The sequence below is a fragment of the Strigops habroptila genome, chromosome Z (genome assembly GCF_004027225.2).
Source record: "Strigops habroptila isolate Jane chromosome Z, bStrHab1.2.pri, whole genome shotgun sequence".
Lineage (NCBI taxonomy): Eukaryota > Metazoa > Chordata > Aves > Psittaciformes > Psittacidae > Strigops > Strigops habroptila.
In genome coordinates, this window is record NC_044302.2 from 99326415 (window position 1) to 99350471 (window position 24057).

Sequence of the window (24057 nt, forward strand, 5' to 3'; positions counted from 1 at the left end):
GTGTTCAAGGCCAGGTTGGACACAGGGGCTTGGAGCAACCTGCTCTAGTGGAAGGTGTCCCTGCCCGTGGCAGGGGGTTGCAACTGGATGAGCTTTAAGGTCCCTCCAACCCAAACCAGTCTGGGGTTCTGTTAAAGTGGATGGTTTAGGTGCACCAGCACCAGCAGGGTGTACAGCTTTGTCTCACTCTGTGCCCTTCCATATTGATGCCTCCTGTATCTTGGAGCTGATCACTGCTATTCCCTCTGTTTTACAGGGCTACCACCCATTGCCTCATGAAGCTGAAATCGCACACACCAAAAAACTGTTCAGAAGGAGGAGAAACGACCGGAGGTAGGTGAAATCTCATTAGTGGGGTTTCTTTAATCTTCTTCGTTGTACATCTTCCCCTTCTGTCTTCTGGAGTGTCTTTGTACAATACTGGTGTTTATCAGCTCAGGGTTAATGTATAAACCCTTATTTGAGCATCAACATTCTAAAAATGCAGGGCCTGTGCATCCCCCTGGTTTGTCTTTAAATCTGGTGTATGTCCTATATTGCTCCAGGACTATCTTAAGGACCTCCTCTTCCCCTTACACTTATTCCAGCATAGTCAGATGCCCCCACTTGTATTAGAAGAGGCAGCTGGTACAGTATTATCCATAAAAGCTGAGTCCTTGCAACATGCTTCCTCTCTTCCTTTTGAAAAGCAGAATTTGCTGACTTTCAGGGTCACCTGCAAAGTGGTATGGTTGGGAAGGGTTTGCAGCATGCCTTGGATGCCTTCTTTGTGAAGGAGGGGATGTGCTAAATAGGCAGCTGAGTTCCTGTGGCATTGGTGATTTCAACCCATTGAGTTAATTCAATTGGGTCAATTGGATATTTAATTGTGTAAGTCGCGTATTTAATTATATGAGGGCATCTAGAGTCCTTGATAGGAATTGTGACTATGGTTAAATATGAAAATAAGCAGGGAATAAGGGAGTTAGTTGTACATGCAGCTTTATTTTTGCCAGTGGGTTCTGCTGTGGCTGGGACAACACAACCAGGGCAATAAAGCATTTCTAAAACTAGGAGTTTGCAATGTTAATGTGGTTGAACAGGAGGAGAAGTGGCCAGTGTTTTCTCCTAGAATGAGCTGAAATCTGTGTCTGAGCTGTGATGCCTCCTCACAGGGGGCTTTTCGGGGAAGTCCTACAGGCACCTGTAATGGTAGTTGGTGTCCTCAAATCTCCCCATCACTTCTTGACCCAAAAACACTCGTGATGCAGTTAACTGTGTGCGTGGTTTTCCCACATCTTACCCAAGCGACCGAAAAACAGCTGAAAAGAGTTTGCTCAGGCATCCTAGAAACATTCTTTTGTGGGCTGGGCAGTTCAGCAGCAGCAGACTCTGTTTTCTCTCCTCTTTGGGGCTCTCCCTCCTTTTTCCTGTGCGCAATTTAAAAGGCAATTTAGTCTAATGATTTAGAAAAAAAAAAAATAATAAAAAAAAAGGTCTTGTTTCAGCTGGGTCGCAGCCCTGCGATCACCAAAACATGGTTAAAAGCAGGATGAAGTCTGCTTGTGTTGCAAGAGCGAGCTGGGTGGGCTTCCTCGCACGCTGGGCTGGGCTCTCCGAGCAAAGGCAGCGGAGGCTGGAGCATCCCGCTCCCATTCCAGCTCACCCGAGTCTTCCTTCTCCATCTGAAGAGTGCGTAATGCTGTGGGAAAGGAGACCTGCAGAGCCCAAAGGGTCTCCTGCCTGAAGCCCCATGTCCAAAGCTGTGCCGGACCATAGCCATGGAATTGTGTGTTGGTTCTTCCCTCCCACCTGAAAAACCATCCGGTCCAAGGGACCACACCAGACGTGTACTTCTATTTATTTTTCTTCCTGGTCTCTTCAGATAAACCATCAGCAGACAGAAGTATTCAGCTCCCCTGGGCATCCCTGTCTCCTGCACAGATGGCAAGGAGTGATAGCAAAAGAAACTGCCTTGGGCTGGGGTTGGAAGATGGTGGAGTGAGATACAGCGCAGGCCAAGTAGCACTGGGATAACATCCGAGGAGGAAAGACAGAAGCCTTAAAACTCAGTTGATAGGGCATCATGTGGCAGGAGACATGGGGCTGTTTCAGCCCTAAGCAGTCATGAATGCAGTAAAATGAGAAGAGCAGAAGGTATGCAGTCCTGCCTGAATCCTCCGCGGACATCCGTGGTGGTGTCAAAGCTTAGGCACAAAAACATACTTATTTTAATTGCAAAACAGGTAAGCAGCCCGGATAGAGGGAGCTGAAGGGAAATAACAGTCTCTTAAATAATTCTTTAAGCAGAAAAGGCATAGTCCATCCCCTAAACTTCCACCTCAGCAGTGCCTTCTCCCTGCAACACATGGTTTGATGCTGGAGGTCTTTAGGGTCCCTTTCCCTCTGCAGCGCGTTTGGGGCTAGGAAGGGAGTTTTGGTCCTAGTACTGCTTGAGCTGCCCCTAGAGAGCACTCGCTCCTTAAAGTTGATTTCTAGCAGTAGGTCAGAGCTCCCAGGATGATTGTTTTATGACAAAAATATGGTAGAAATAGGAAACAAAAGGTAGAAATAAAGAGAAAAAAGGGAATATGGAAAAAAAAACCTGGACTCTGTTGGAGCACAAACAGGTTGCAAAGCTTTTCACACTTTATTGCAGTGCTATTATCTTAATGTCCCAGGCATCATTATGAGGAAGAAAAGCTTCATTTTGGAGCTGGTGGAGCCACACAGGTGGTATACACATCCCTTAGGCTAAGATTTTATGGCCAGAAAAACAGTTGGGAGTTACAGGCTTTTTGTTGTAAACCTCATCTGGATATGGGGAGACTCAAGATTGACCATGGATGGGGCATCAGAAGCAGTGAGGCTTGGGAAAAGCTGAGCAGGGCCATTTGGTGGTACATGGGTTGGGAGCGGGGTTAGGAGGCAGCTCTGGATGCCTGGACCGAAGGGAGGAAGAGCTGGTTGAAGAAAGGGGTTGGTGGCAGCCAAGGATGGGGGTAGGGTTGACATGCAATGGATTTGCATGATCAAAGGATTGTCCTGCTCCATCAGTTAGAAGCAGATGTGGCCCCAAAGTCCTGGTGTGGTTTTCATCAGGCAGCTTTCCCCCTTCTCCTGAAGTGGTGAGCACTTAGCACTAAGCAGTGCCGCAGACCTCAGGAGCAATGCCTGTATGTGGTGCACCAGCCCTACCAGCCCAGGACCCCCCTCATCCAAGAGGGATGACAACTCATCCTTCTTGCCGTGAAGGGCATCCTCCTGCCATGTGCAGGAGTCACCACTCACAAGTGGACATCCAGCTTGGGTCGAGGAGTCAACGCCAGGCTGACCAATGCATGATGCACAGGTCCAGCTGGCCTTGCCTCATAGCTGATCTTCAGGTTGACTGGTGCCGTGTATAACAGATATCATAAAAGAGCTGATAGAGCACATTAGTACCCATAAATCTGCCTATTTTGTTTCCAGCCAGTCTTATGTGATAGTGGTTCCCTGCACAGGGCGCATGCGGCTCCTCTCCCCTCCCTGACAGTGACATTCTGAAGGGACCACGTCTTGGGCTAGCGAAGCACCTTTTGTTTCTCATGCGAAGCCATGCTGACGTCCGGCTGTGCTATAAATAGCGCCCGTCCCGCTTCCTTCCCGTCACCTTTCCTCGGGAAATGCTGTCACCACGTTGTGGAGGAGCGAGGCTCACCTACCCTGAGGTCTGCCATGCACCTTTCACTGCCCTGAGGAGAAACAGCCCTATGGGCGTGCAACCATAGCTCTCTCCTTGCATTTATGATGCCTATTTACATGCCACGAGTCATTTTTCCATGGGATGCATGCTTCATTTGTTGCATAAGAAAGACACAAAGAACGAATTAGAGGTGTCGTCAAAGCAGGCTTTGACTTTCCCCATTAAGGACCATTGTGGGTCTGTTGGACACATTTTTGGTAACAGCGATCCACATCAGAGGCACATCTGGTGGAGGGTTTGGTTGCACAGGGTGGTATAAAAGCCTGCAGGAGGTGGTGAGGTTCTTCCTGCAAAAAGCTTATAATCAGAGCAATAAACCTGATGGAGGTATTGCACTTCCCACCTCACCCAGCAGAAATCCCACACCCCGTGTTTTCTCTGCTGGTGTAGACACTTGAGGTGTAACTGCCACCTCCTGATGAGGGTGATGAACGGCATCACAGCTTGATTGGATCATTGAAGGAGGGCAGCAGAGGCAAGTTTTTTCATAGCTGTGCATGTGTCCCAGTGTTAAACACCAGTGAGAGTTTTTCAGAGGGTTGGAGCAGCTCTGCTCTGGAGCCAGGCTGAGAGAGCTGGGCTGGGGCAGCCTGGAGAAGAGAAGGCTCCTGAAGGGGACACCTTAGAGCAGCTCCAGTGCCTAAAGGGGCTCCAGGAAACCTGGAGAGGGGCTTTGGACAAGGGCCTGGAGGGACAGGACAAGGGGAATGGCTTTAACCTGCCAGAGGGGAGATTGAGGTGAGCTCTGAGGCAGAAGTTCTTCCCTGTGAGGGTGCTGAGGCGCTGGCACAGACTTTTCCCAGAGAAGCTGTGGCTGCCCCATCCCTGGCAGTGTTCAAGGCCAGGTTGGACACAGGGGCTTGGAGCAACCTGCTCTAGTGGAAGGTGTCCCTGCTCGTGGCAGCGGGTTGGATCTGGATGAGCTTTAAGCTCCCTTCAGCCCAAACCAGTCTGGGATTCTGTGATTGTCCCAAATGCTAATCCACTGTTGTAGCCACACAAAACCCACCCTGCCCAGGTATTACCAAAGACAACTCAGTTTGACATCCCATAGGCAAACACCTCTAGGGAAGGAAGAACCTTCCCTGGGCAGTGGCAGGACCTCTCCTGGCCTTCTCTCCTGCCAGCAGCCAGGTGAAATAAAAGGACTTTGGGATATGGGGCAGAACGGACCCATCTCTCAAGTCCTTTCCTCTCACCCTTCCCAACCTGATGCTTCTCTGCCAGCAGATCACAAGCTGTGCTGGGACATGGTCTCCTTGGGCTGGTGGGCTCTGAGTTTGACCCCTTGTTTTTTCAGGAAGTTGCCCAGAACAGCATTTCTTAAGTATCTCTCAAAGCATTGCAAGTCAACTTGGTGCTGCACAGGGTTTCTCTAGTTCCTATGGCGTCCTGGTATGTGTTTTGGGATGGACGGTCCACCTGGCCAAACCCCATAGCCTGGAGATGCATGCACCAGCCTTGTAGGAGTGGTAAGAAATGTTGCCTGGATTAGATGGGATTTACAAGGAATACAGAAGATCATAGTGGGTTCAGACAGGTGAGTTTGTACCTCTTGTGGCAAACTCCATTTGTGAAGGGTTTTCAATAGCCACGCTGCTCAGGACATTGTTCCTGTACAATTTCCTTTCAAAACACCATAAAGGGCACTCTACCACTTTACCCTGTCATAAAACATCACAGGGATCAGCTTTGCCCAGCTTATTCCTTCAAGGGCAAGAACTCCTCATTCCTTTAGTCTTCTGGTTAAAGGAGTACTGAAAAGTGCATCACCTAAGGAAGGGAACACTTTTGCTGAGGACCAGGAAAATGTCGCTAGGGAAGTCTTAAAAAGTTTGCACCGTTGTAATCACCACGACTTGTTGGATTCAGAAGTTGAATCAGGCTGAACACCTTACCAAAAGGAAATGTTCGTATATTCACATAGATGTTGGCTGGAATCTCACGGGGCTTTTGGTGGTCAGTCTGCGAGAAAGGACAGGAGAGGATGACAAGGAAGGGCAGCCCCATGTCTTGAAGAGGATGGGGGAAAACCATAAGGGTTAATCAATCCCCTCTTTCAACAAGGCATCTGAATTTGTCTTCTCAATCAAAAAGGTGTGGATCTCTTGTCCTTCCTCCATGCACAGCTGATATGTCTCCAGGCTTTGGGATGACCAGAGACAGAAGGGGCTGCTCTGGCTGTTGGGAACCACAGCCGGCCTTGGTTGAAGGACCCTCACCCTTAGCTGTGCCTGAGCTTTGTGTCATCTCCTCATGTCCTGTTGGATGGGGGGGAAGGATGGGTGTTTCTGCACTTGGGAAATCCATCCTACATAAAGCTCTTGCATGGTGGTAAGGAGCTGGAGCAGGATACTGTGTAATGGCTCATACATGGAGAGAAGAGGTGGGAGCAGAGAGGCTTCCGCAGGCAGGGGGGTTGGACTAGATGATCTTCAAAGGTCCCTTCCAGCCCTAACAATTTTGTGATTCCGTGTGCTTTCCCCATCTCCCTTCAGTGTGCCCCAAATACTTACGCCTTTCGACAGCAGGATTACAGAAATGTCCCCAAGGTGTCCCAGTTTGCTTCCTACCGCTAACTTGGCTTTACACTTAAATGATCAGGAAAAAACAGTCTGGATTATTATTTTTATGTTGTTTGCTGGTTTTAATTAGATTCAGAGCTGGGGGAGGCAGAAATATCCTCCTTCCCTGGAGAGCCCCGGTGGCTGTCAGGGACGGTTTCCTCTTCCTGAAGCAGGAGGGTTGTGCAAGCGCCGCTGACCCCTCCTGCTCACGCCGAGAGCCAGGTTACCTGGGGTGAGTGCAGCCCTGTCCTGACTCCCCAGCCAGAGCCCACCTCCTCCTATGCAAGTGTGGTCCTGCATAGGGACAGCCCAAAGTACGGTCACGGTGGGCTCGGGGCCAGGCAGGGAATGTCCCAGATCCGCCAACGGCTCCGCTGAGGAGCGTAGGCAAGCTGTGATGTATTTCTTTTCCCATTATATTTGATTTTACAGACCCTGGGGGACACTCAGCCACCTACAGTGATTAGTTTGACTGATTAAGCTGCTTTTCCTCTTGTGGCAAACTCCTTTTGTGAAGGGTTTTCAATAGCCACGCTGCTCAGGACATTGTTCCTGTACAATTTCCTTTCAAAACACCATAAAGGGCACTCTACCACTTTACCCTGTCATAAAACATCACAGGGATAAGCTTTGCCCAGCTTATTCCTTCAAGGGCAAGAACTCTTCATTCAGGGAGAATGTATGTGGTTGGGTGGGAGTTGCAGGAATTGGAGTGAGATGGAGCCATTAGCAAGGTAGGTTTGAGGTGAGACATAAAGCAAAAGTTTTCTGCTTTTGGTTTTTGGGGTTTTTCTGTTTGTTAATGTGAGGATCCAGGGTCACCCAGGGAAGCAAAGGATAAAATAGACTTGAAAGCTCAGAGAAGGAAATGCTGCTTCTCACGTGTTGGCTGGTTCAGCCTTGCCCAGCAGAGGCTGGGAGCGGATGCGGATGCTCTCGAGGTACCAGGGGTTAGGTGGCACTAGGGGAGAAGGGCTATTTCTGCTGAAGAAACACGCTGCTGTGAACAGCAAGCAGATAAAACTGGCCATTTAATTAAAACAGAGGAAGGTCTGCCTTGATTGCCAACAAGGGAGTAATAGATGTAGGGAACTGGAGGGGGTTGCAGTGGCACAAGGTCCTTCCTCCCTGTGTTTGTAGTTACTCCCATACTCTCTCATGAGGCCATTGGGTAGGTCCGTACGAAGACCTGGTGTCACTGGGATGTGGTTAGTCCATCGGCTGCTCTTTGGACAAGGCAGTGATGGAGCAGGGCAGAGATGGTATCAGGAGGGATCAAGCAGGAGCCCCTTCGACCCGCAGAGCCACGCTGGCCAGACGCACTGGCATCGCCCAGCCCCACTGCCCTTCCTTCCAGGCATCGAGGAGAAGGCTCTGCCAGGGGTCATGGTGCTGGGACCCTGCTCCCGGGAGGAGGTTGTTGAGAACAAAGCCTGTACCAGGCTGCCTGTCGAAGGAGCAATCCCTGAATGATCAAAAAGCTGCCTCCTGACAAGCCGCGGGCATCCGGCTGGGGTGACTCAGCCACGGGTGGAGCTGCTGGGCAGCGCTGCAGCTTCTCAACAAGAGGGACCTCTTGGACCTGACATCTGGAGGTGGTTTGGCTCCATCAAGTCCCCTTGCTGCCTTTGTCCCCTGCTCTGGGCTCAGTGAACAGGATGCAGCCTAGCATGGGGCTGTAATAGTCCAACAGCATCCCTGTGCAGTAATCCCAGCCCTGGTATCTACAGGACATGGATGATCAAATAGCTCTGCAGAAGCCATCTGAAGTTCAGCCAGTTTTACATCTAGTATCAGAGATGGACTGGCTCATCTAAGAGCAACTTGCCAGCCCCAGCAGCACTTGTAGGTTCTTCCCATTAGCTGTGTGGTCCATGTGAAACACCAGTAGCAGTAAGGTGGAGCAATTGGTCTTCAGCACCCATCGGGGTGTTTGTTTTGCCTGTCACCGTGCCTCAAGCTGTGGTGGAGTGAGTAGAGGTTTTCCACCCAGCTGCTCTTGTTTCTGCCGTTGTGATCAGCGCTAAGCCCTTACACATTTGAGGGTGTCAGTGAGAATATGCCCAGCCATGAGTCACCCTGAAGGCAGATGGTGCGGCTGCCATCCTGCCGGCAAAACACACCGCGAGAGGCAATGCCATGTTTACAGCTCCTTTCCCGATGCCAGCAGCAACTAAAAGGATTTTGCACTTCTTGCGATGTGGGGAAAACATACTTCTGTAATTACCAGAGCTCTGTGGCCTCAGGACTAATGTAAAGAGGAAGATAAACCTGTATGAGTTCAGCAGGACATGCTCCACATGAGCAGATCTTCGGGAGATGTGTATCCATTACCATTCTCCATATCTGCTGTGTTCTCTTTCTGTGCCTAGCTAAAGGCATGGTGCAGAAGGGTTAAAAGATACTCATCTAAGCAAATTTAATCCTTTCCTTTCATTGTTCCTTATTTTTAATGCCAGGAGGCAGTGGCAGGAGAGAGCTGGGTGCGTTTCCCAGCTGCAGGGTTGCCACCTCTATTGAGAGCGGCTTTGTCATTACATAAAAACTCTACAACACAAGACTTTTTTTTATTCGGTTTTTTTTATGATCTTGGCGACTGAAGTGACCCCTGTCCTGCAGACTAAATTTAATCTGAATTGCCAAGCTGCCAGTAGACTTCATGGCATCAGGAAGCTTTTGCAGGTTGTTTTTCTCCATCTCTGCAGCTGATTGAAAGACTTTATGTACCACCGGCAAAACATGTTACTATTATGAAATCTCAATAGATATGTAATAGCCTGCTGGATAAGGTCAGGGTCTTACAATGTTACTTCACAGAAAGAAAAATAATTGCTCCAGCAAAAATATCCAGAACTTCAGCGTGTGGCTGTGGTAGAGGGACATCTAATTTCATCAAAACTTGGTATTTATGAGGTATCTTGTTCCTGTGTGGCAGTAGGGGCTGATGTGAAGGACAGTGAGTTGTTGACAGCAAAAGCTCATCACTCCTTTTCTGCAGATGCCCATTCTTGTGAGTGTTAGGGAGCAGGGAGCAGGAGCTCATGGTGGCTCTGAAGCTAAGGAGAAGATAGGCAAAGCAACAGCTCTTGTATCTCCAGCCTTAGGGGGGACATGAGAGACCTCATTTCAGTTCTCACCTTTATCAGAGGCTGCTGGGTTTCACCTCCATGATCACAGATGCTATTTCAGATGCCCTCACCTATCATGAAATCCATGCAAGGAGCCAGAGACAGTGGACCTTGTAAAACCTGCATCAAAATGGGGTGGGAGCCAGACAAGATGCCATAAAACATCTCCAGGGATGCCACCATCTGAATCCCACCGCATGTGTCCATGACTGTGTTGACCATATATGAATTAAGTACCAAAGTTCACGTTATACTTGGAGATGGTCAATGGAGTTTGGAGGATGGTTCACCTCAGTGTGAAGCAGCATTTGGCCAGGTGACTCCCTCCCCAGTCTCCACCTCCTGGTTGGGCTGCTGTGGAATTTAGATCCCCACCTCACATTTGGCCTCTGACATGGCAGACCCCTAAAGTTAGGCAAATTGAACCCACCCTCTGTGTGATGCTGTGTAACCCGTACCCCATGCGTATGTTCTCCATGCCATAAAAGCATCTTGCTGCTGTAAGCTGTTTATGGAGGAGTAGTTCTGTATGCTAAGCAGTATGCATGTGGCCTGACAGACTCCACCATGGCACTCTGGTAGAAATCCTGCACAAGACTTAGTGAGCAACTCTACAGTAATCCAGTGCCACACGAAGAGGATGTCCCAGGAATTCCCCTTCTCCTGGGACAAGGTGGGAATTGTCAAAGGTGGCAATCAGAGATGCTTGGAGAGCCCTGGAAGGATTCTCACTGAGCTCTTCTGACCCTCATGTAATAAAAATGAATCTGGCCATCTTATGAGAACAGGTTTCCTTGCTTTATTTTGCCTTCCCATGTTGACCAGAACCAAGGAAGTCTGAAAAACAAAGAGCTGTGGGAGGAGTTGAGCCAAAACACCTCACACCAGAGGAAGCGCTTGGGATAGGGATTTGTTTCTGGGCTCTCTTCAGCAAGAACAAAGACCTGAGACTGCGCATCCCGCTCTCTCCCATCTCATGGAGAGGAAATCTCTTCTCAGCCAAGGAAAGCAAGGGTTTCTACCAAGATGTTTTCACACTTGCAGAGAGTGCTGCCTTGGCACTTCTTCAGGCTGGTGAGATCCTTCATCTGTGTTTAGCTCAACCCCTTGGTGAGGCTGCCTGGCTTCACTGGCCAGAGCAAGCCTCCCTTACCCATCAGCTGGGTAGGTAGATAAGTAGATCAGGTAGATAGATCAGCTGGTAGCTGCCTACCCAGGTAGGTAAACCCTACCAAGGTCTACCAACCAAGCTGGCTTGGTGCTGCTAATGAGCAGGAGTTGACAGGAGTCCGTGGTGTTTCATGGGTGAAGTGTGTAGTAGGCTTTTTTTGCTCTTGGTTTTTCATACACAGGTATCAACAGAACTGTTGTCAACACAGGTGGAAGGGTTTAGACCTGAGTCCCTTAAAGCATTGCCCATTCCTTCTACAACCCCGAACTCATTTTTACTTCAAATAACAATTTGCACCTTCTTCTAGGTGGTTTCTTCCAGAAGGGAGCTGGTTCATGGATGCCCAGTTGATGAATCCTAAGGCAGGAGCTGGCTGAACTGGGGGAGTCTGAGTTGATGGTGGAAGCTCAGGACATGCATGGCAGTGATGCTTTATTTCAGATGCCTTAAATGCACTTACATTTCAGAGAAGACATGACATGACCCAAATCCTTGGTGGGATTTGGGGAATTGGTGAGCTGTAGCATCCTCAGGTCTGCCTAAGCTGTGTTGTGGATGTGTATGTGCTCCCTTGGATTTGGTCTTAACTGTTAAAAGAAAAGAAATATACATGCCTGGGTGTGTCATGGGCACATGAAATCGTGGGAGGATCAGGAATGGACCCTAAAGCAGTGTGGCTTGTAGTCCCATGTGTGAATTTTAAAGCTATTTTCTAGTTTTCATTTAAAGGACAGTATTACTTTATGTCAAAATCTGCTGTTCTGCATTCGTTATTATCTGATACTGAGTTCTCAGACATCATCTTCCTGTCCACTGTTCAACCTCTTAGAACAAAGTGGTTTTCCCTTTTATTTACTATTTACCCTCCTTATCTTTCACTCTCTGCTCGAAGAGACATATACATAGACACGCATGCGTATATAACCAAGATATATGCATATATAACCAAGATATATGAATATATAACCAAGTTGTCCCAGCATTTTTGTCTCACAAAATGTTTTCTCAGAGGGACTCTACCAAATGAAAACACACTTGTTCCTGCAAGCATCACATTGGCAAGAGGTTGGCATCACACTTGCATGTGTCCTGTTCGGGCCAGGTAGTTTTTGTGGTGGAAAGATGGCCCAGAGAACCCTGACTATCACTCAGGAGCGTGCCATGCAAGGTAGTTGTTTGAAAACTCATTATAATAAGCTGGCAGCCCGTATTCATGCAATTTTCACGCTGTCTTGAAGGGTTGCACTATTTCCAGAGCTGCTCCCATGCCGATCTATTCATGGCCAGCGCTAGGCCTCCTTTCACAAATAAAAATAGTCACAGGAATGGCCCTCACCCTGGATTTTAAGATTGGAAGTTATTTTGGGTGAAGGAGAAGGTGAACGTGTTTTACGGCTGACATGAACGTGTCGTTTTTAAGGCTGTGAAATTTTGGAAAAGCCTTAGAAACCCATTCCCAGAGGTCACCAGGACAAACCTCTCCTGCTGGGCGAGTGAATAGAAATGAGTTCATAATTACAGAGTATAGTAGTGACACGTTTGCTTTTTCACCGTTTTAATTGAGGTTTTCAGAAAGGAAGAGAACTTAAAACAATACAGAAATGTCTTTTGTTCTTCCAGGGCCATTTACTGAAGGCTTTGCAGTGAGAGGAGAGGATGTTTATTAAAGAAAGCAACAATATAAAGATGTTATTTTAGTGCTGAAGTGCTGTTCCTAGCTGGAACAAAATGGAATGTTTCGGATGGACTGGGTGCTTGCTGAAAGCTATCATTGAGCTAAATGATTCACAGTGCATTTACTGAACTCAACACATGGTGTTGGAACAGAAGAAAGAGAGAGGAAGGGAAGGAATTGAAAAGGTTGAAACACCCTTTTCCTTCTCAGTAGGATTAATTAATTAGGTTTAACGGTGTTTGGGTCTGAACCCCTGAAGCAGCATCTGGAAGTCATGTTTTTGTCCTCCTCCTTATGCTCCTGTCTTCTCCATGCTCTCCTGAGAGCTGGTGGGTGTTTCTGGAGCCACCGTGTAGATTCTCTTTGGGGATGCAGAGGGAACATCCCAAAGCCACCGGGGATGTCACAGCCATCCATGCTGAGCAGGGAGTAGAACTGAGCCAGTGTGATGGTGGCTTTAAAAAGCTGGCATTTGTGGGAAAGCTCCTGTCCTGAGCAAACTCAGGAGAAGTTTCTTCTTTTCAAGGACAAAAGGAAGTCTCTGGTGGTGTACTTGCCTGCAATGATGAGTAGCAATACTAGCATCTAGCTAAATCTTTGTGTTTAGAGTGTAACGATGCAAAAAACTCTTCTAGGCAGCTGACAGCACCTAAGCAGAGGTGCTGCTAAAATAATAGTCACTGTCCTACTTAAGACTTAAAAACTTTGAACCAATGGTGAAGGACAGGCCACGTTTTCAAGAACAACTGCAGTAAAGGTGCATCTCGGAAAGGAATCGTAGAACTTCTCAAGTTGGAAGGATCCCATAAGGATCGTAAGAATCCAACTCTGCTCCTTGCAGGACTTCCTAAAACTAAACCATATGACTAAATTGCACCAGCTGAATCTGAGCATCCTGTGGAACTAGATGAAGAACTCACTAATGCATATAAATGTCTCAGAGGTGGCACCAGGAGGATGGTGCCAGACTCTTTCCAGTGGTGCCCAGTGGGAGGACAAGGAGCAATGGCCATAAACTGAAACACAAGTTTCAGCTCAACACGAGGAAGAACTTCTTTGTGTTGAGGGTGTCAAGAGCACTGGTACAGGCTGCCCAGGGGTGTTGTGAAGTCTCCCTCTCTGGAGACATTCAAACCTGCCTGGGCACATTCGTGTGTGACCTGCTGTGGGTGGCCCTGCCTTGGACTAGATGGTCTCCAGACGTGCCTTCCAACCTTAACAACTCTCTGATTCTGTGGCTCCTTATAGGAGCACTGGGCCTTCACAGTGAGGTTCCTCGAGGGCCAAGTGAAAATCCCAAGTTAACAGTCAGCACTTGCCCTGCCTGCCCGAGCAGAGCCAGCGGTCGCAGGGCATCAGCCGAGGGGTTGGTTACAGGCAGTTTAGAGACAGATCATCATTTCTCTCGGTTTGATTGTCCGCAGCATCGCTGGGAGTTATTACACTGAATTAATTCTGCGAACTGCGGGTCCCCAGAGGACAATATTGTCTCGGCGGTTTGTTCCTAAAAGGGCTCAGCTGGGTGATTGCGTTACTGTGGCTTAATGAATTACAGCACGTGAGCCCGGCGGCGGTAATTGCCCGAGCGTGCCGCTGGCTGTGCGTGCAGAGAGCCTTGTGCCACAGCTCCCTACCCAGCTGGGAGATAACTCGTCTTATCTTATCATTGCCATGCTGTTCTGCATCAGCAGAGGGGCGGGAGTTCTTAGTTTGCAATTAGAGGGGATAGTGGTGTACTGCAGCTGGTGGGGAGGTCAGTAAGAGCAGGAGGAGGGCTGTGATGGGTAACACCAGACTACCTGTCTTGGTCACCAGCAATGGACACCAAGAGGAGCATGAGAAGAACAGGGTATGCGTGTAATGCTGCTTCCCGGCAGTGCTCTCCTCTTCTTAACTCAATGATCTTAAGGTTCCTTTCCAACCAAAATGTATGATTCTCCAGGAATTTACACTTTGAGCATCTGCAGGACCACATTTGCCCACCTTTGTGTTCAGTAGATCCTGATGGATTTTCCTTTCATGACTTTGGAAATGTGCTTTTTGAATCCTTGCAGACTTCTGGAGCTCACATCCACTATAGTGTAGCTCAACAGTTTAATGGTGCATTATGTGAATACCTCCTTTTGGTTATTTTGAGCCGTTCTTCTTTTCATGTCATGAGAAGTGCTCACATGGCTCTGCCTGCAGATTAAGTGCCTGTTGAGCACTACCTTAGCTCTTCAGTTGTGTTCAGCAAAGTGGGAGTCAGCATTTAAAATAGGGATCACCATTTCAAAAGCAAGACCATCGACGGAAGCATTCAGCAGTGCCTGCTCTGGGATCACATAACCATTGAATGGCTGCTCCAAGTCCCATCCAACCTGGCCTTGAACGTTTCCAGGGATGGGGCATCTACCATCTCTCTGGGAAACCTGTGCCAGGGCCTCACCACCCTCATCGTAAAACATTTCTTCCTTATATCTGTTCTGAATCTCCCCTCCTTTAGTTTAAAACCACCACCCCTTGTCCTGTCACTATAGGCCCTACTAAAAATTCTGTCCCATCTTTCTTCTAAGCCCCCTTAGTCTCCCTTCCTGCTCTCCCAGTACTTAGAGGTCTTTTAAGGGAGTACTCTAAGGTCTCCCCGGAGCCTTCTCCAAGCTGAAAACCCCAAATTCTCTCTCAGCCTATCTCCCAACCTGGAAAGGTGCTCCAGGCCTCGGAGCATCTCCATGGCCCTCCAATCCAGGGCATCTTGGTCATCTTGCTTGTATTGGTGTTGCTTTGGTAGCTGATGATGTGGCTTAATTTTAACCAACCTGTCAGGAAAGTCTGCATTGCATGGGCAATGTGTGTTGGGTGGTGTTGGATGAATCAGCTGTAGGAAGAGCCACGGGGTGCCAGTGCAAGAGTTGTTCCCAAGGAAGACGGTTGGTGTTTTATTGTCCATCAGCCTCCAAGTGCGTATTGGCAGAGGGCTGCTCTCAGCATCCCCCCTTTCCCTGCAAGGAAACCAAGGCAGAAAGGAGGGAAGGGGCTTTGAGTGGACCTTCCCCCCCTGCAGACCTTGCAGTGAACCCGTGGCACCAGATCCTCATATATGCAAACCCAGTCACCCATGAGACTGTCCTTCAAGGCTGCTCTTTCAGTGTCATGTAGTGCAAAACACAACCGTCTACGTGATGCTATTTCAGCCAGGCAGAATTGAGGGAAGGAAATATAGCGGCAGGTTCCTCTGCACTAGGAAACCGATCTGTTATTGAAATGGCTTTCTCTTTGGTGGAGTGTTTCCGGCATGGCTCCTCAGTACTGGAAATGGATTTATCCATCTACACCTTGTTTTCCAGCACAAGTTCATGGAGGTGTTCTCAGCAGCTGTTTGCTGGAGTGAATATGAAGTGAAATAACTTGTTTATTTCTCCTGCTTTCAATCCTCCTCTATAGACAATTCTTTCTTCACTAGAAAATATAAATATACCATTGCTGGTGATCTCTTGGAACGAGCACTGAGGGCTTTCTGCTGCCACGTTGCTCTCCAAAGTTATCTGGCAACTGAACTGAGGGCAAGCAGAGGTTGGTGCTTTTGACGGGTAAAAAAAGGTTCCGTGGCATCCCCTGTGTCACACAAGGTCTTCCCATAAGACACCCGTCCCATTTGAAGAAGCCCAGCAGCACTTCCAGCGGTGTGGCTGCATGCTTTGGGTGGTGACTTCCAGTTCTTGGCCATGGCAAGTAGCCACGCTCTCTGCAGGAGAGCATTTACCACCCCACTCCTTCTCCCTGCAAGCCCAAGATGGGGATGTTGGCCTTGGAGACCTGGGAGGGAATGAAGTGCTGAAGCTCTGCAGGGCCTCCTGGCATGGTTAGTGTGTGAAGAAGTTGCCAGCTCGAGTTGTTTGGGCTCTTGTTGCAGAAACAATATTTCTGTCTGACCCTAGTTAGCAACTGATGTTTGCAAAATAAAGAAGTCAAGGCACTGGAAATACTTTCCATTCCCACTCTTGTCTCAGCCCAAAATATTAGTATTAAAAATATTGCATCTATTATATGCAGCTAATATCTCTGCTGGCATGTAAATCACCCAGGGATTTTTCATCTCTGTATTAAAAAAAAAAAAAAAAAAAAAAAAAAAGTTAACTACGCTCTATTTTTGGGTATTTGTTAACTGTTTTGTTTCCATTTATTCCTACTAAAGCCACAGCAGTCTGTCTCCAAGGGACCATCTGTGGGAAAGAAAGTCCCTGGATTGATTGGGAAGGTGCCGGGGTCATTAACAGGCATGAAGGCGCTGAGTATCTGCTCTTTCTCTGATAATGTCTTTATTTAGCGTGACAGCCTCCGGGGCACGAGTGGACAACAGGCTTCTTTCTTTCATTTAAACTAACATTGCTCCATCCATTCCCAGCGTTGTGCAGATGCTATGGATCATCCCAATTCCCTGATTAAAGCAGGGGCCAACAGCCACGTGGCACTGGAGCTGCAGAAAGTGACCCGGCTCTGTGCCTCCCCCCCAAGCAGTGTGCTCCCATCCAAACTGATGAATGGAAACTCAGCCAGGAGAAAGTTAATTTTTGGAGTGGATCAGCTCAACACATCCATGCAGGCGTTCAGGGTAGCATGGGAGAAGAGGTGGGAATGGGTTCAAGAGGACGCAACTCCTCTTTTGACAGTGGGACACTTAGGTAAACATTTGGGAAACTGCATGGAATTATCACTGAGTTGCAGTAAGTCAGTGTCCAGATGAATCCTAGCTCTCAAAGCTCTACGCTAAGCTATAGCACGCTGCATCAATTTTAAAGCAATTTATTTAATGTGTTGATAAAGGATTCTGACACACATTAAGTCTAAAGCATCTCTGCTCCTTGGGTTGGTGTTTTACCAGATCCCCGTGTCGGAAGTAATTGCTTGCCATTGACTTTGGGTCATCTCATATGTCTAGACAGCTGTTAGGAGATCCTGTCAAATCTTGCCTTAGCTTCTACGGGAAAGACAATTCTTTCTTCACTAGAAAGCACTGGTATAAATAGGATATGGAAAAAACCTGGGATGTCTCCTCGCTGCAGGTCAAAGAGTCACAGAGGTCTAAGGGAAGACAGCTGAACAAAAAGGCAGCAGGTGGGGGCCTGTACATACTATTTAGGATGTATCTTGAGGGACGGGACCATGGAGGGATGGTGGTGGGCTGTGTCTGTGCATCTTGGCGTGGGCTTAAAGTTTATATCTCTTGGAGGATTATCAGATCTCGGGATAACTGGTCAGCCCTGGTGTATTTTTAAAGGAGGCAGCCTGGAGTCTGAGATATAAGCTCTTTTATTGCTAAGTAATAAAAGATTAATCTATATTCATTCAAGTCACATTCTTACCAGGATCCACTCAGCAGACTGTGGGAACCTTTGTGTACTGTGGATGTGTCTTTCAAGTTTAAACTGTTTTGTCTAAACTGGATCCAGTTCTGCGTCACTGTATTTTCCTATGGTTTTCATGCAATTTTTGCAATCATGTTTACGGTACGCTAAGAATCCAAAAACATGATTCCAAGTAATGTAGTTTATGGAGAGAACCATTTCCAAGCAATTTCTACATGGAATCACTGCAGTGATTTCTACACCAGTCTGGGCAGTCTGCCTTGAAGACCGGGGGGTGTCTTCCTAGCTGGTTGCCCGCTCTGTGCAACAAGGGCCCCCATCTGGGCATCCCTAATGATTTGTGGGAGATCCAGCAAAGCATTTAAAGAGCTGTTTTGGAGCTATCTCACATGCCATCTGTACTTGGGATGTCTTTCCCAAGCTGGTGTTACAAAACAGCTACTTAAATTCCTCCTGAAGATTCATTTCCATGAAGCTTAGAAGAAAATAGCTGACTCAGTCAGCCTGTGCAGCCAGACATTGCAGAACGTGAGGACTTGCATTGGACTTCAGCAATAGACAAGTTTGTTCTTCAATGCTTTGCTGAGTCTGCTCCCATAGACTTTGTCTCATGTCCTTTCAGCCCAGCAGCGCTGTCTCTGCTCCTGCAGCACAGTCTGCAGAGCGAGTGCTCATCTGGTTAGCCTGTAAGTCCTTTAATTGTTCAAAAGTCCTGTAAGTGTTCAAAAACCATGTAGATGAGACCCTAAGCGGTATGGTCTAGTGGTGGCCTTGGCAGCCCTGGGGTCTCGATGATCTTAAAGGTCTTTTCCAACCTAGGAAAGGTTGATTCTATGATTCTATGTGAATGGGGTGTCCATTACTATGGTGGGAGAAGTAGTGGACACCAATGGTATGAAGTGATGCTGCAGGAAGGCACAGGGAGAAATCAGATCCATTTCTGTGTTTGGAAGGGTCAAGTCCTTCAGCATCTCATAGCAGAAGGTAGTACGCCCCAAGATGAACCATGCTTTGTGTCAGTCCTACACCCATGTAGGATGAGCACCAATTGCATGAGCACCCTGGCTATCTCTATGTGAAGCCCTTCAGTCATAAAATAATAGAATCATAGAATATTTTGGGTTCGAAGAGACCTCAAAGCTCATCCAGTTCCAACCCCCCGCCACAGGCAGGGACACCTTCCACTAGAGCAGGTTGCTCCAAGCCCCTGTGTCCAACCTGGCCTTGAACACTGCCAGGGATGGGGCAGCCACAGCTTCTCTGAGCACCCCGTGCCAGCGCCTCAGCACCCTTACTGTAAAATCAGTACTACCCTGTTGGTTTGTAGTGAGCCTAGTGATGTTTCAAAGGCCAAATTAACTCATCTCTAGCAAACAAAGACAGATGTTTTGTTGACAACTCTCCCTTGGGTTGTCAGCAGCGGTTGTACCCCAAGACCAAGGTGGTGACAAGAGGAGTTGTGCCTGGCTATGCAGCTTGTCTGAAGGTTTCATAACGCTTTTCCCAGCAGCCAGATGCTGTGAGCCTCATCAAAAACATCTCTACCCTCGTAGTGTTGTTTTTGTTGGCTGTGCTTGCCTTCTGGAGTTCATTGTATGTTTCCAAGGGTGCGTACATGCAAGATCTAAAGCACGCATTGTATCTAAACTGTACAAAGATGATATTAGATCCTAATCACCACCATTTTGACAGGTGGATTTTGTACGCTTCCAAAATGCTGTGTCCATACAGATGTGTGGTCTGGGTCTGGTAGTCGGGGTAGACTTTAACCCTGTTGACAGAAAGGCATAAAAGAAGTGTGAATAATTTCATTTTTGTTCTCAGGAGTGAACATGACATCTTGTTCCCTTCTCATCTGACAAAAATGCAAACAAAAATTAAACTGGAGCCAAGCGAAATCAGTTTGAGAGAGAAAGCCAAAGGGAAAACACACAGAAGTCCTGTGTTCTTCATCCTTGGAGCTGGTGGTTGTTGCTTTCTGTGGGGTTTTGAGGTTTTTGATTAAATTGTGTGGAACCGTCAAGCTTATTTGAGTGTTTCCCACTCTCAATCATGGCGAGGATAGAAAATGGCCATGGCTGGACCGTGATGCTCCCTGCACCATAGCAGCAATGAGTTCTCATTATATACACATGTAAAACACCAGAATACCTTTGATGGAGGTAGGATTGGTGAAGAACAATTTTGGAGGAAGTTGGGCCTCTAGAATAGAAGTTCAGACCTTTCTCCTCATTATATTAATAGCAATATTCTCCAGACATCCAGGACCGATTTTAGACCCTATAAAATTGCACCAGCTCCTAACTGGGATCCTTCAGGCTCTGTAGTTTGGACCACAGTGTCCCTTAGATGCCCAAAGCCAGTGATGATGGACGTTTTGACCACAGCAGCACTGCCAAACCCCTCCAGCAGTGCCTGTTGCTGGTCCTCCAGTTATCTGTGGAGCTGCATCACACAAGGTGAAGCAGCTGGTCTGGCTGGAATATGCTTAGTACAGAAAGGCTGGGCCTGGATAAATTGGTTTGTTCACGGGATGTTTCAGAGGACTTTGTTTCTTCCTGCTCTTTCCATTTCCAGGCTGGGTATCCTGGGAAGAACCCAGTTGCTATCAATCTCTGAATTTCACTCTTTCAGTGGTGACTCAGAGAGGTGGGGTTTTAATTTCTCTCCTTCAATGGAAAATACTATGGGATTTTCAAAGAGAAGGTGGAGAGAGATGGCCTTTCTTCCCATAGAGCCATCTCACCAGTCCTCCAGTCGAGGTGCAGTTGCTGCATGCCTTGGGGGTGCTTTGCTCCTCCAGCTTTGAGGGTAAGTGGGATCTGAGGTCCTCATGGGAGTGGAAGGTCCATCTCTGCAGAAGATCTTAATCTGGCTCTTAAAACAGCAATTGCTAATTAATCACAGGCATGTTAACAGCAAAGATGATCACAAGATGCTCCCAAGACTCAGCATCATGTTCCTGGGCCTGATCTTGCTACAGAAGTGAGATCTTGGATGACCAGAAGAAAGGGTGTAGAGAAACTTTCCGTCTGCAAAATGCAGTGAGGAACGTTGTCATTCAAGCACCAGAAGGATGAAGGGGGTGCAGGAGGTTTGACCTTGGCCGTGGCACCAATCTTTATTCTCAGCCTCTTGCCTGAGTGGCTGCAAGTCTGTATTAGCTGTGAATTGCTGGGTGGCCACATCCATGTCCATGAGGTTCCAAGCACTGCAAAAAAGCAGGACAAAACCAGCATCCCTCCCCTGTGAGGAGCTTAGCATGCCCCAGAGGGTTTGTCCCATGGGAAAGTTGCCTGGGTTTGAGGTCAAGAGTGATGTCCAAAGTTGTTCTTCAAAGGCAAGAGCCAGCACACTCAGAGCACCCAGTCCTTGAGCCCACAGATGGGATCACGATCTATTCAGCCATACGGGATGCTCTGCACCGCAGGGTAAATGTCTCGAGTGCCACTGGAGTTGTAGCTCTGTTCCTCTCACTATTTGCAAGTATTGCCTAACCAAATCTCCGTGCAACCACCAGAATGTAACCCCGTGTTGTCCTCCAGCTCTCCGCATGCCAGACAAATGGTGGGGGCTCTCAAAGGACTCGTCTCGCTCAGGGGGATGTGAGCAGGGCTGACGGGACGGAGCAACTGTGTTTTAGACCACAGCTGTCCACGTGTCTGGAGTTATTTTCCCCAGCCTTGTGCTTTCCAGCCCCTTTCCTTGGGAGCAAACCATGTAGTAAAAACTTGCAGGAATCCTGTATTTCTGAGCACGTAGGCTGGTAATCACCGAGACAGCTGAAGCCTTAGATTTGTTTGTGTAGGCTCCTCCGACAGAGCAGACATTTGTCACATCTAAATTCTGTTGAAAGGTATCTCGTTTAGTTAATTAAATAAAATCAGTGGAGAAATGATAGCAGAAGCGATACCATCCTATTTCCAGCTTGGCAACCCTGACTGTCTCCCCTTGGTTTTTAGTGCTTCTGGAGTTTCTTTGTCACTCTGAATGTCTCTTTAGTTTCCACATTGACCGATGGCCAAATCCCTAGTCCCTCTGAAGACAGGGGGAGTTTTGAGCTGAATCAGAATTTGGCCTTTGGAGTGAAAATAGTTATTTAATGTTAATGGAGTCAAGAGGTAAGAGACCACTGTGCTGTCTAGACACATTTTCTTGTAGCTGAAGTACAGTTCCCTGGAAGGCACCATGTTCTTACAGCAAAGGATGAGCAGAGGGACAGAAGGAGGATTTCCCCTTAACTGTGGCATTTTTCTGGGGTGAATCCTTGCTTTTCTTGGAGGTGTTGATGTGTGATTCAAGCTTCAGCTGTTCCTCCCTTTAGCATTGCAAACTTAAAAGCCTGGGTTGGGAAATGCCTTTGGGTTTCTACATGGTCTGGTTCCCTAAGCTTGGTGGGTCACCCCAAGCCACCATCATGGCACCTAGGCTCCTGCCCTTGAGCAAGCACAGGGTTGTTTCCATCAACTCAACCCACGGTGGGTGCATGTGGTGTGGTGCCCTGGTCCCCATCTTACCCCTTCCTGGGGGTCTCTGTGTCCCCAGCACCTTGGTCATACCCGAGAGCAAGGATGGGTTATCCCAACTTCCCAGGCTTTGCAGTGCCGTGCATCTAAAGAAAGTTTAAAGATCTGGGCCCCGTTCTCCCTGCTTTGGCTCTTCTTCCCTGCAGAGTCCTGTTTCTTCTTGGCTTTTCTTCTTCACTGGGGTGTTGGGAAGATAAAAGCACACAACGAGTCTTTGCCTGAATGCTGGATGATTGTCTAGACCCCTGCCTGCTGCCAAGTCACGGACGTTGCTCCTTGTTTGCCATTCTCCTTCCTTTGCCTTTTATTTCTTGCCTTTTTTTTTTTTTCCTCCTAACTTGTTTAACTCTGGTGTTTTCCTTCGTGTGGTTGGTGACTGCAGAGCTTTGGTTTGTGTTTGCTCTGCCCCTTGCCATGGGGATATTGCCTTTTATCTGTCCTGTACAGGGACAGAACTGCTTGTCTTCTCCCTATGGCAAAAGCCCCAAACTGAACAATTTCACACATTCCACATTGGCTTAACTGTTTGGGGTACTTTTTTTTTAATCTTAAACCTTTTTTCTCTCACATCCCTTAAACAGAAACGGTTTGGTTTATAATATCATTGTCTTTAGGGAAAAAAAGTGTTCCTGCACACATTTCTTGCAGGAATTTGCAGCAGAGGTTGGTTCCCAGCTCATTTCCAGGCATTTTGCCTTACCTCTGCTTAAACTGAAGCCGTGTCTGTGTGCAACTTCTGTCATTTTTGTGCAATATTTGCAACTTAAATACAGTAGCAGCCTGTGTGGCTTATAACCCATGGCTGCAAGCGCACCCAAACAGTTAAACTCCGATGTTTGAGAGGAGAGAAGAGCAAAACCACAGAAAGCAAACGCTGAATTGTATCAGCAAAACTCTTGCACACTTAAGCATGTGAGGGCTTAGTGCTAGATAAGGGCTTTAACTAACTTTTATTTTGACATTCCCCTTCTAATAAGCGTTGCCCTTTACAAAGCGGTTTATGTGATTGCGTTACTGAGAGGAAACAAAGAAATGCCAGGAAAACTTGATGTGGAGAATCTGTACTCATAAAATGCTTGTAAGCTCCAGAAAACAGGAAAGCTTCCCCCAGGTCCTTTTTTTTTTCTAATTCCTTGCCATTCAGCTTGCAAAAAAGAAAAGAAACCCACATTGAATATCTCAGAAAACTGGATCTGGTGGTCTGAGACTAAACACAAATTCCTTCCACTGCCACAAGGAACAAGCCTCTTCGTCCTGCGTTCACCAAACACGAGCCCTCGCACTTTATGGTTAAGAGCCAGTTGGCCTTGGAAAATAGGTTTTAACTCCTGGAGATGCCAAGGAATACAGATTTGATGGTGAGAGTGCTTTGGCAGGCAGGGTTGGAGACTGTTTAGCCACTGACCATTGAAATGTATTTGTGAATGGCCACTTCCTTCATTCAAGCACCCTTAGCTAAGTGGTTCAGATGATGAAAATAAAACTAATTGCTCTGTGATGGGTTTAAAATAAATGCTGCTATTTACTGTGGTGGAGGCAGGGATTTGGGGTAAGGGATGAGGCTGAGCAGGGGACTTATAACAGATGCAGACCGGTGTGTTCACCGCAGCACTCACAGTTGTATCCCCATTTCAGGGGATGATGCTGGGGAGATGTTGCCCAAAGAAGTCGTAAATGCTCCATCCCTGGCAATGTTCAAGGCCAGGTTGGACAGAGTCTTGGGGGACATGGTCTAGTGTGAGTTGTCCCTGCCCATGGCAGCGCAATTGGAACTGGATGGTCTTAAGGTCCTTTCCAACCCAAATCTTTCTATGATTCTCTGTCCTGTGTCAGCCTCCAGTGCTGCTCCCAGCAGCCTTGTAAGGAGCAGAGCATTAAGGAAGACATCCCCTGGGTTCTCAGAGCCAATAATGAGTGTTAA

The 24057-nt window shown here is 47.7% G+C and overlaps 1 protein-coding gene across 4 annotated transcripts in view; it reads left to right on the plus strand.

The window, feature by feature from the left end:
• The window catches only part of CTIF (cap binding complex dependent translation initiation factor), a 150677-nt gene that overhangs the window by 81323 nt on the left and 45297 nt on the right, over positions 1–24057 (plus strand). For all 4 annotated transcript variants that reach the window (XM_030512942.1, XM_030512939.1, XM_030512940.1 and 1 more), the window contains one exon: positions 257–333. In XM_030512942.1, coding sequence (XP_030368802.1) covers positions 257–333 — 77 coding nt within the window. The remainder of the gene's footprint in view (positions 1–256; positions 334–24057) is intronic.